Here is an 11,837-nt window from a genome sequence, read left to right on the forward strand (position 1 = left end):
TCTCAGTATTCACTCTGTTGACGCGAGTAGTGACGCTCAAACCATATGGGAAGACTGTAGCTCTCGTATAAGATGTATGTCAGATATACATGCTCATGTTTATAGATGCAAGGTATTACAAGTGGTCACGCTTCTTGAAGTATCAAGGTGACATCTACACCCAATCTCGACACTTTTCTCAGTCAAATATTTCGTCCTCGCCAGGTGTTTTAATGTCTAACCTACCCCGGGAGCTCTGCTATATCCTCTTACTGATAGAATTGACTTTATCTTGTAATTCATCCAACCTCTTCTCACGCTTCTGAATCAGTTTTTCCAACCCGTCAGCTGCTACTAGCGGTTTTGCCAATACCTGGGTACGCAAAGCGGCATCGAAGCGGGTCTAAAAAGTTTCATCATCAAGGGTACTGGTTGCCGCTACTACCTAAAATGTGAAATTGACTCACCTCCAAATCACCTTTCATCATATTCGTTATTCTCTTCCAATCTCGCCAGAATTTCTTTTGAGCTTTACCCCATAATCTCTGACCAAACGCTAAAGAAGCTACGATACTCAAGATACCTAATCCGGTTGCTGTTGCACCTGATATCAAAGTCATAGGTGGGACATAACTCATCCAAGATAATGATACTCCTAATAGAGACGTAGCATATGTTGTGAGCAACGCTCGTTGAGCAGAAGAATGTAATCTCGGTATTGATTGATTTAAGAGTTGTTCCCTCCTTGTTGTTATTGGAGCTAACAGTGATGTAGGCGATAGAGGGGGGATAGATAATGATAACGTAGATAAGTGATTCAAGAGTAAAGGTGAAGTGAAAGGATGTGTAGATGTAGATGTATTGGTTGAATGTGATAATTGCCGTATTATATGATCAGAATTATGATCTAAGTGAAGTTGTAGATTCGATAATTGTCCAGTCTCGAAAATAATCTGTCTTTCTAGATCTTTACCAAATTGATTCGATAGATAGCTTGAAAGTTCAAATTGAATATCATCGACCCTCGTTCTTCCTATAAGCCCTAACCAACTTAATCTGCCTATGAATTTGTCTTCTAACCCGGTTTTTACTCGATCCATATCATATTCCACACTGCCTTCCACCAAACCACCTTCTATGCCCCTACTGGCTACGCTCAGATGCTTAGCTTTTGACGCTCCTTGCTGTGCCCCTCGACGCAGCTCCGATACGGTATGTTGTGCGTCTTTAACAACGTCTCGATCATGTGATATGATCTTCTCGACGTGAGATAGTGCTAATGCGGTGACTTGACGTGCGGTTGATAATTGGGGCTCAGAAATGGTCTGCAGCGAGCTGAGAAGAGATGATTGTAGAGGTCCGATGTGAGATTCCAAGAATTCCCGCTGAAAGACCTCGAAAGCTCTTGTTTTCGATGTAGAGGTTGACGGTCCATGATCTTGTAAGCCGGCAGCGAGAGCATCCAAAGCATTCAGTGCTTTCTCGGCTTTGATAAAAGACACAGGCATGACAGCTGGGTTGAAAAATGACTCCTTTATTGGTTCAACCTTTATCCGAGAAAGTTGATCACGTAATTTGGTTTCTATCGATGATTGAGAGGCATGAGGAGGTAGATGACCGTTGATGACGAAATGGACTGAACCTCTTGCAAGCGCAAGAGGCAATATGTGAGATAATTGGGAAGTCTCCAGCAGTCGGATAGGGTCGAGGATTATCATCAACGAGTCGGTTGAGAGGAGTGTGGTAATTGTTTCTTCTGCTTGTTTCGCTGTCGAAATTTATGAGCTAATTCCTTCTCGAGGATCACTTGAAACATCAGATACTTACTGTTCACTTCGATAACATCGTAGCCAGACATTTCTAGCCATGATGCGGATAAAGACAAAGATTCCGGCTCTCTATGCGGTAAAGATCCGTGACTACAATACGAGAATGATCAGTCTCTCAGCATCTGAAACAGCGGTGTTATCCTCGGGAAGAAGGAGCGTACCCAATTTGGAAGACTTCTATATCCGAACCCTCATGTCTTGCCAAAAGTGCTCGTCTGCTTTCCTCAGTATCGGCTAAGGGATCTTGCAGTAAGGCGGAAACTACGTCTCTTGGTCCAGCAAGCTCGTCACCGATGACTGGCAAGCCCATGTTAGCGGTGGTATAGTGGCCGAGGAGCTCATGGAGTGGACTTACCTGCTATCCTTCCTGGTCTCTCAACAGACAGATCGACCAGAGTGCTCCTTATCCTTCTTGACCATATATCGTCACCTCCTATTTGATTATCTAACAGAACTTGAACTTCCTTCAATGCCGGTATCAAGTATTCCGCACCTTGGACTGGCCTGGTAGGGGGTGTCACTAGCTCGGCTGGTACCGGTATAGGTTCCGGAGGTTGGATTGCTGTAGCCGTCGATGCATGGCGTCTGGTCAAATTCGCAGGGACGATTATAGAATACGGGAGATTGTATATTCGAGATTCATTTGCCGATACAGGTGCGAGTCTCGGTTGCAATTTTGCGAGCTGCCGTACATGTTGATGAGCAATGCTTCGAGGTACTGAGCGTACCAGTCTTGTAATAGACATGGTAATTGCTCTTTTCGTGAATAATTTCCTGGTATGAGCAATTTATTTACGGTCAAGTTGACTTTTAATCTAGGATAGGCCAAAAGTAATGCTCATGTTCCGAGAATGACACTCGAAGAATAGAAATCAACATGAAATGTAATTTAGTTACCCACTTTTTATACGGTGTATTTTCATTATTCCATAATTATAACATCATCGACGCGTTTGTTATTCTTCAAAGCGCAATTCAAGTAGTACTCGTAAGTATAGCTTCAAAGTAAAAAACAATACTGCTCTGCTAGTCAAATATCCAATTGACACAAATCACTCCTATAGAGCTCATCCTCATCTTCGTTTATCTTCTGTCACGAACACTCACGATTACACGCAAACGACTTGGCTTATAATTACTTATTGTCGTCGTCGCATCATTTGATCATCACCAAACAGGTCCGAGCTCAATCTCCTGGTTGAAGCAGCAGGACTGGTCAGTCCTTCTTTGGCATTCCATTCTCTCAATCCTCATACGTAATTCTTCGCTTCAAAATAGCATCGACAAGCAGCATACTTTCTAGTATAAACATTTCTCGAAACGATAGATATCAGTAATACTCCTTTGCTTCAATCAGACAATTCCCGCATCACCTCGTCACTCAACAGAGCGACAATATAGACCCAGTGTAACGACTGGATTTCATTCTTCATAATCCTACTGCAATTAGCAGGCTTCAATACTCCGTTTACGACTCGCAAAAATGACAGACCAAGGATATATATCGTCCGGATCAGGTAGTGGAAGGGTGTCGGGTGGTGAAGGGGGGGATAGGAATTCGTGAGTGTGTGAAGGTTATAAGCTTGAATTGCAAGCATTGTTTGATATTGTCAAGCTCATCATATCATCTTACTCACAGCATCGTACTTAAAGTCGGAATGGTAGGAGATTCTCAAATCGGTAAAACCTCATTGATGGTAAAATATGTCGAAGGGAGTTTTGAGTAAGTTGAAGCTTCTCGCGAATTTCGACAATTCGTCGTTACGCTTGTTCGAGTCTCAAACACTGATGAAAAATTTAGTGAGGATTATATACAGACTCTTGGAGTCAATTTTATGGAAAAGGCAATAACGATACGGAATACTGAAATAACATTTTCGGTGAGTCCCTTTTTCGTAATTTGGTTTTTACAGTATGCTGATTAAACTTAACATCAGATATGGGATTTAGGTGGTCAAAGAGAATTCGTTTCGATGTTACCATTAGTATCAAATGATGCTGTTGCGATATTATTCATGTTTGATTTGACGAGGAAAGCTACATTAAATAGTGTGAAAGAATGGTATAGACAAGCAAGAGGTTTTAACAAGGTGAGTTTATTTTTCGACAAATATGTTGAAAAGAGCGTATATTCAGCTACAATCAATACTGATCTTACCTGTTTACAATCTGTTCAGACGGCTATACCCGTTCTAATAGGTACAAAATACGATCAATTCGCTTCATTTCCTCGTGAAGAACAAGAAGAAATTACAAAACAAGCTAAACGATTTTCAAAAGCTATGCACGCTCCATTGGTGAGTGATGTAATGCCTCATTATCATCATATCGTTGTGACTTTGAAGCTGAGATTTGATTGTACATATAGATCTTTTGCTCAACATCTCATTCTATAAATGTACAGAAAATATTCAAAATCGTATTAGCAAAAGCATTTGATCTAAAAGTGAGCTTTCTTTTTGAGAGGCATTGTGATCTTCGTTAAATCAATTGACCGTTTGGTATGATTTAGTGCGTCATACCGGAAATCGATGAAGTTGGCGAACCAATCTTATTATACGTAGATGTGTGATCCCTCCGAAGTTCTAGATATTATAGAGCCGATGATAGTTGATACCATCTTCATGAGAGGAAATCAAAAGAACTAAGCAGACTACTTTTGAAGTGCATCATCGAATGGGAGAACAGCTCGGATATATATATTTGGTATAATGATCCATTATTCAATCTCCAATTCGTTCTCAACCTAATTTGTTTATAAAATCGCACATTTTTCGTTCTTTCTTCATTTTTACAAATGTGTAATGTAATCAATTGGGCTCTTTACGATCTATCTGGGCTAGGATTATTTCCATGAGGAGCATTATTTGAAATCACCAAAAGCCAAATGTATACACAATGCAGACAGACTACTTTCAGGAAATCTTATCACGCACTTGAATAGCTCACTCACAAATGTCGAAAGGATATACATCATTCACATAATTCGTATTCACTTTTATCTATACAACATTCGTGAATTATGTACTAATATTATCTTTCATGTTCATACTATATATATATATAAAAAGTATGTTTCGTAAAATTTCATAAGGGATTCCTTTAAATAAATCGTTCATTTCCTTTTTAATACAATAATACCAATATCAATTTCTAAATTATCTAAAGCACCTAATTCGCATTTCTCTATAAGAACTTTAAACTAATTAATATGAAAGACAAATTAGCTGATCATCTTTACAAGGAGGGTCATATCGAGATAATAGAGATTGATCACCAAAGTCGAATCAAATTAAGGGGGAAAAAAAACTTACAAGTTCTTGTACAGTAGTTTCACATTGACTTATATCCATTCTACCTTTTTCTCTTAAAACTTTCTTAAGATGACTTTCATATACTGATCTAACATACATTGAAATTCTTTTTGCATATCCATTTCTATCAATTTTACCTTTCTTAAAATCTATCCAAGCAGGATGAGTTAATCTGAAAATTTTGATTCCTGATTCTTCCCATTCTTTCTTTTCTTCATTCGAATATTCATTCATATTTTCAGTATCACTTTCATACGACAAGCCACTTATCTTTTGTTGTTCTGATTGTGATACTTCAGATTCAAGACCAGGTCGAATCAAAGTTTCCCATTCGTTAAAATTCTTCGATAATGTTGATTGTACAGATTCCAATGTTCTAGGCCAAAAAGGTACATCCACCAGAAAAGGCGCAACTTGAGTTTTGATTTCTCCTAAACTTACTAACCTCTGAATAGCAGGTGATAGGGCATGTGACATTGCTTGCCATATATCTGTCCTGTATTTTCGAGGTTTACCAGTGGAAGTCATGGGAGGTGATGGTAGTGGAGGTCCAGATACGAATGGACTGTTGGTGATTTCAGTCATCGGAGTTATGCTGGCGTTGTTACCTATGATGCCGCTTTCATCTACCGATGTTCGAGGCGAGGTAGGTAGACTCATTGAGTAATTTCCAGGAGATCCCTTAGGTGGATGGGTTTCTGACCCAACAAACCCCTCTGGAATCTGATTTCGTCGTTGAGATCGATCATTTGCGATTATGGGAGCTGTCCTTACCGCAAATGAACACGCGAGGACTCCACCTGGTTTAACCTCTTTAGCCCGGATTTTCAGCCAAGCACTAAGATCTTTTTCTGATCGTTGTTCTCGCTCCTCAGCTTGCGAAGTGAACATGTACAAAGGCTTTGGTTGGACTGAACCGTGTAGCTTACTGAGCTCATTTGTACACAGTGCCACATCGATCGAATTTGGCGGAAGGGACGGTTCTACAAAGCCGGAAAAGCTGAAAGAGGTGAGGATCATCGGTGTAGGGATACTTCTGATCTTACGATACGATTGTGAATGATTGGCCAAATTCGCCTGTAATAGGCGAGTATCGAAATCGACATTACATTGATGAGTGACCGATAGAACCTTTTTCAATTGTCCAGGTCTAGCGGTTCGAAGTGCTAGTGTTTTGACAGTTTCAGCTAGAACAGCATTGGGAATTTCCTTATGACACCCATATCTGTGCGAACGATAGACAATCATATTAGTGGAAGACGTATGAGATGCTGAGCGCTCGCATGTTGGACTCACTCTACAACCTGCAGCTGTTCATTATCCGCGATACCCTTAACCCAATCTCGAACGACATCGCCGAATACTTTATTTATTGGTACATCGAAGCTCCATTCAGCTTCGCTGAGCACTTCTTCCTTCCTCTTAATTTCCTTAACCATCTCGCTTTGTTCGGGTTGTAGACGTTGTTTGAGCGCAGCAGCTAGATCTTCACCGAGGTAAGAAGTTAACTCCGCCCCATCACCAACAATCTGACCTATAGAGCCTAACTTTTCCCCAAAATCCAATCGCCTCGTAGAGCTGAAGGACGAGAACCGGCTTGAAGTGGGTGGTAAGCCGAATGAGTGGTTCGGGGCGGGAACATTCTGAGGTGATGCGACAAGCGATGGACCTGCACTGCGGTCTATCAAGCCGCCGGAAAGGTGATGGCTACCTAAAGCATCAATTGAGATACCGGAATCGGCGGAAGCGTTGCTCAGAGCCCTATCACGTTGCTCGAGAAGTGGTACAGCAGGTGCGGATGATGGACGAGGCGAATCGAAAGGTGTCGTCGGTTCAGTACCTTGAGTCAAAACGGCAGTCGAGGTCATAAATATACCTAGACCGGATTTGTGATGATTTGTAAAGAAGTCTCCTTTCACCGGCGGATCTCGAAGGTGATCGACAGGAGGTAAAGGCGGTGTACTTTGCAGCAATCTTCGATCGAACATCAGGGGTTTTGAGAGTGGCTCGGCACGAGGCGATGAGACAGGCCCAGTGGCAGAGATCCTTGTCCGACTGCGACGAGTCTGGATGTTTGGACGAGCTGCCGAAGGAGTGAGTTCTTCTTCCATCTCTATATCCTCGTCCTCAGCCGCTTTCCGTTTCGTCGGTTTTGCGGTCGTCCTGCGCAGGTCGTTGACACTTGCTCGGCCGATGACAGTGTCCAGCAGATGATAAGGAGCTTCTGCGGCTGTGCAATCGGGAGAACAAGGTAAATTCGTATCATGCGAACCTGATGCAGCTCTTTGACGAAGTTTCCACTGCGATCGATGCGCTTGAGAGACGTACCGCCGTAACGTTGATGGACCGGTGTGATCGTAAGGAGGTGAATGCGGTGCTACTGTATGATTAGGAAAGTGTGATTGAGACGGTGTGGATGATGCTGAGATACTGCCTTGAAATCCGAATGTCGCTGTGCCCGGCTGAAATCTGCTAGACGTCGGTCCATATGGATTGACGTGATTATGAGAGTGAGGTCCGCCTACGGGGAAATGACTAACAGACGGAGCTGAACCAAATTGCAGGGGTGGAGTGGGTCGTTGATGTCGGCTAGTCTGATGATGCAATAGAGAACCAGAGTGTACCATCTCCGAGAAGGGGCTCAGATGTGACGGTGGAGACGTCTTGGGGTGTTGGTGGAAGAAGTTGTGCTCCGATTGAAGCAAATTGGCAGTTTCTGATCGCGATCTTTGATGACCTAATCCACCAAAAGGCGAAGAAGTACGCTTTAAGGGAGAAGTGGATCCGAATGCAGAAGCTGACTTGGGGTCAGGTACGGGTGGAATATCGCTGGTGAATGATATTGTTGGAGAAGCGGGAGAACAGAGTAATTCGGGTGAGCCAAATGATGATGGTGGTGATACCATTGCGAAAGGAGAACTAGGGTGATGAGTCTAGAAAAAATAATGACACTAAGGTTTAGTATTAAGCTTTGATACTCGTATTGGAAGGCAAATTGTCCAAGAGTAAAGCACAGACCAGGAGTCCAGGGGAAGAGGACAGGTTAGACCAGGGTTTGGTAGAGATAATGCAAGGAGTCGGGGCGAAAGAGGCGATCAAAGGTCTAGAATGTCGGATAGATCTGACAAGTGAGAACAAAAGGGCTGTGTGGAAAAAGTAGGGCAGGGGATCATCGTTCGATGAAGTTCGGGTGATGTAATTATCTCCTTACTGTCCTTTGTTTGCTCTTGGTGCAACAAGGAGGACGCAGATCATGAAGGGTAAAACTGGACTTGCACTCACCTAAGCGTCCTGGAATGACAGATACTCGTCGACAAGTGAAGATCCCAACAATTGATAGAACAGATTCAACAGAATGATGTCTTCCAATCCCAACTTCTTCGTCACTTTAGGATCGATTCACCATCCCATTCCGCTCAAATTGTCTTCAAACTTCCTTTATTCCGTCGTAATGGATCTGAATGAGATGGCCTACGGTCTAATCCCGCTGAACAGTTGAGTGAGATTGAGGACGCGGAGATTGACGATAAAGGAACGTTGTCTGCCCAACTGTCGTTCTCCTTTGATAGATGAATGGGAAAAAGCCACTGCAAGCTGATCGGGGATAAAGACTTGTCTAGCGCACTCGAGGCGTGATTGAAATGAAAGGGAAGTGTGATCTAGGCCCTTTGCGATATTGCGCGGTCTGACGATGATTTGACTTTGGTCGTGTTTGAGGTTGACTGTTTAAAGTGCATCAGCCTTATGGGATAACATAGATGGAGTGGAAGGTATGGAGTATCCTAGCTAGAGTTACGGATCGCACTCACCTCAGATTTTGCTGGCAAAGGACTTCTCTATTCATTCAATATTATTCCTCTTCGTCTAGATGTGTGTAATGGAGTCCGTCGAACCAGTTTTACTATTATCTCAAACACAAGGTAGATCGTCCCTTCTCAATTAAACCTGAAGAATCAATGATCCAACGAGGAATAGATAAACTGATAATTTTAAATCTGATAGCGCAACTGATTATGTGATGAATTCTGGGGATCAATGCCGAACTTGATGGTGACGATATATGAAATTGTCTCAAGGTTAACGTTGGGCGCACAGTTCTTCTGCGTTCTCCTAAATTGTTTCTTCTTTTCCTCTTTGTTATTTGTTCCCTTTGGATCAATTTGATGATCAAATTGAATTTAGACAAGTCCAGAGCGAGGTCGAAGCGTTATTATACCATCAAATTTAGCTAGTTGTGTGTATCGTTCGGTTCGAGTGTTGTTGAGCCTTGATCTAACTTGATGATCAAGGTTTTATAATTACATCCGTGATCCGAAAGGAAAGGCGATGTTATTCGAGGGTAGTTTAATATACTTTTACATCAATAAGACTTCTACATTCAAGATTATCAATGAGTAGTCATTGCATGTCACTGATTTATCAGACCCCCTAATCAAAAAGTTGACAAACGAGGACGTAGACGGGGGTCAAGGAAGTATCAAGTTAACCGCGTGTCTGAGGGTTTCGTTTAGATAACAGACCCCCTCAGGCTTCGTTTATTTCTCGGTCCCCTTCTCATCTCTGATTTTATCCTCTATCAAAGAAAAACAGGATAAGAGCAGATCTCGGCTTAAAAGATTAGCGTGTGCCGCGAACCGTAGTTCGTGATCAGGTTTGGTTATGTCAAGGTCTAGATTTTCTAGTTTAAAAAGTCCAGATCAAAACCGCGAATTATAAAAAACCCCCGAAACTGGGTCGGACCTTTTCAGCCTTAGGCGAAAAGAGCGAGATAAAACAATTCAAACTAACGTTATTGGGGTTTCCCCTTGCCCTTAAGAAAATTACAAGTATGTATTTCACTTCCCACGACTTTATCTAAATTTACATAGATTTTCATGATTTGTTAGATTTTATTCCCTGCCGCATTGGTGAAACATGTGAACAGATCCTATTTTCGAAACTTCCAGAAGTCATCCGAAGCCAATCTCATTCTGACCTCTTCTATCGTGTCATACATATTTCACTGTGGTGGGATACATACATCATAATAGGTACAGACTTTCCAAGGAACCTCGCTATCTTACCTGAACGGAAACGTTCCTACCAGTCAGACAGCTCCTAATGTCATATTCGCTTTGTTCCTCTTCTTCGTAACTTGGCAGTAAGCGACAAACCCGATGCGTCTCATATCATGTTGTCATTGCAAATTTTGCCTCCTTTTCTTTCGCCTATCTCGCCAGATAGCTGTGTCAACTAACCATACACACTGGTTAGATATTACCAAACTCACCATTTCTAAGATATCGCGCAATCTCGTCTCTCGTTCCTCTAGCATCTTCTGCTGACTCTCCAGAATCCTTCGGACCGTTCTTATATGGTCGTTCCTCTCTCTGCGGGAGTTGTCCGCAGAGGAATCAGGTGACTTCGACACGCTCTGATTACGCGATACGAGATCAGTCAACTTGGTAGGGTTAAGTCCAGATAACATCTGTAGGACCTGGTTGAGCTGATTGACATCAATTCCGGATAGAGTTTGCGCGTCTGACGAGCTATGCGCCATCGAGTCTTCTTGTGCCTTGGTTGAGCAAAGTAATGTGCTTGGTCCAGGCTGTGGTGACGCGCAAAGGACCTTTTCTTCTAGCCTTTCATGTGCAGGTTTAATAGAGCCACTCAACTTCCATAAGGCACCTGTAGGCGTATCATCGGGATTCCTATTTTCTTCTTGAACAGCTTGAAGTCCTACTAAGCCCAAGTCCATGACTGAGCTTGCTCTTCTATCTAGCTTCTTTGACGAGCGTTTAGCATTGAATGATATGGAATGCCGTAGTGTGTTGACGGCTTTCGGAGGAGGTAATGGGGTTGAAGCTGTCACAATTGTGGTTGGGGCCAGAGGTGGATATAATTTATGAGACTCCTGCCACATACATTTGAGCAACGATCTAAATGATTTAAGGGTGTGTACAAGGAAGAGAGAATGAGATTTCATTCACCTGCCAGTCCGATCCCAAGCTGGTCGTAAGAAGGTTCTCCAACTCCTTCACGTAACCCTTCTGTCTTTCACTCTCAGCGTATTGAGCTTCATTAGCTCTAAAGGCATTATGGACAGTCAGCTTGATACACCAATCACAATGTACGGCAATTTCTTAGCTGACTTTTGGCTTGATGCGAATAGGTCCTCCAAGGTTGCCAATTCTTTGTTCAATTTTACCACCTCTGGACCAGTGTTATGGTCTATATGGGTTTCAAGCTCGGCTATTCGACTCCGAAGCTACTTGAGACAAGTCAGGAGATGCATAGTATATCTTGCGAGACTTACGGATAGATTCGTCTTATTCAATCCTTCGATTGTCTTCCTCAATCCTGCTGACTGCAAGATTTATGTCACCGCTTGTTTATAGTCTGAGCTAGAAGGTTCGACTCACCTCGTTCATTAAGTCACTTGCTACACCAGGAGAAGTGACTCCGAATTCCACGTTACTTGACGTGTTGAGAAAGGCTGAACTTCTTTTCGAGTTGACAGAAGGGGTCAATGTACTTCTACTTCTCGTGACTGAACCTGTACGTCTAAGTGGAACAGATAACCCACGACCACTAGGGGTATGGTCATTGGTGTGCCATGAAGCGGACATTTCGACTTAGGACTATAAAGAGGTTAAGTGGAAAGATAGAAGAAAAGATAAATGTAATCCTGGTTCACACTTTATATTTGACACTCTTCACCATGCTTGTTTCATTC

General features: G+C 42.5%; 4 protein-coding genes across 4 annotated transcripts; 1 reads left to right on the forward strand and 3 right to left on the reverse strand.

Moving 5' to 3' along the window:
* Positions 1-238: 238 nt before the first annotated feature.
* Positions 239-2,554, reverse strand: I206_102874 (uncharacterized protein; the record flags this gene model as incomplete). Its single annotated transcript, XM_019154974.1, has 5 exons — positions 239-382; positions 447-1,747; positions 1,807-1,898; positions 1,970-2,105; positions 2,164-2,554. 5 exons carry the CDS (start codon positions 2,552-2,554, stop codon positions 239-241), a joined length of 2,064 nt encoding a protein of 687 aa, XP_019012377.1.
* Positions 2,555-3,291: 737 nt separating this feature from the next.
* I206_102875 (septum-promoting GTP-binding protein 1) lies at positions 3,292-4,380 on the forward strand (the record flags this gene model as incomplete). Its single annotated transcript, XM_019154975.1, has 7 exons — positions 3,292-3,368; positions 3,448-3,531; positions 3,610-3,688; positions 3,746-3,898; positions 3,986-4,105; positions 4,177-4,254; positions 4,321-4,380. The coding sequence occupies 7 exons, from the start codon at positions 3,292-3,294 to the stop codon at positions 4,378-4,380; spliced, it is 651 nt and encodes a 216-aa protein (XP_019012378.1).
* Positions 4,381-4,923: 543 nt separating this feature from the next.
* Positions 4,924-8,028, reverse strand: I206_102876 (uncharacterized protein; the record flags this gene model as incomplete). Its single annotated transcript, XM_019154976.1, has 3 exons — positions 4,924-5,010; positions 5,123-6,347; positions 6,419-8,028. 3 exons carry the CDS (start codon positions 8,026-8,028, stop codon positions 4,924-4,926), a joined length of 2,922 nt encoding a protein of 973 aa, XP_019012379.1.
* Positions 8,029-10,298: 2,270 nt separating this feature from the next.
* Positions 10,299-11,730, reverse strand: I206_102877 (uncharacterized protein; the record flags this gene model as incomplete). Its single annotated transcript, XM_019154977.1, has 5 exons — positions 10,299-11,015; positions 11,092-11,188; positions 11,254-11,369; positions 11,418-11,468; positions 11,524-11,730. The coding sequence occupies 5 exons, from the start codon at positions 11,728-11,730 to the stop codon at positions 10,299-10,301; spliced, it is 1,188 nt and encodes a 395-aa protein (XP_019012380.1).
* Between the last annotated feature and the right edge of the window lie 107 nt (positions 11,731-11,837).

The sequence above is a fragment of the Kwoniella pini genome, chromosome 3 (assembly GCF_000512605.2).
Source record: "Kwoniella pini CBS 10737 chromosome 3, complete sequence".
In the NCBI taxonomy this organism is placed as follows: Eukaryota; Fungi; Basidiomycota; class Tremellomycetes; order Tremellales; family Cryptococcaceae; genus Kwoniella; species Kwoniella pini.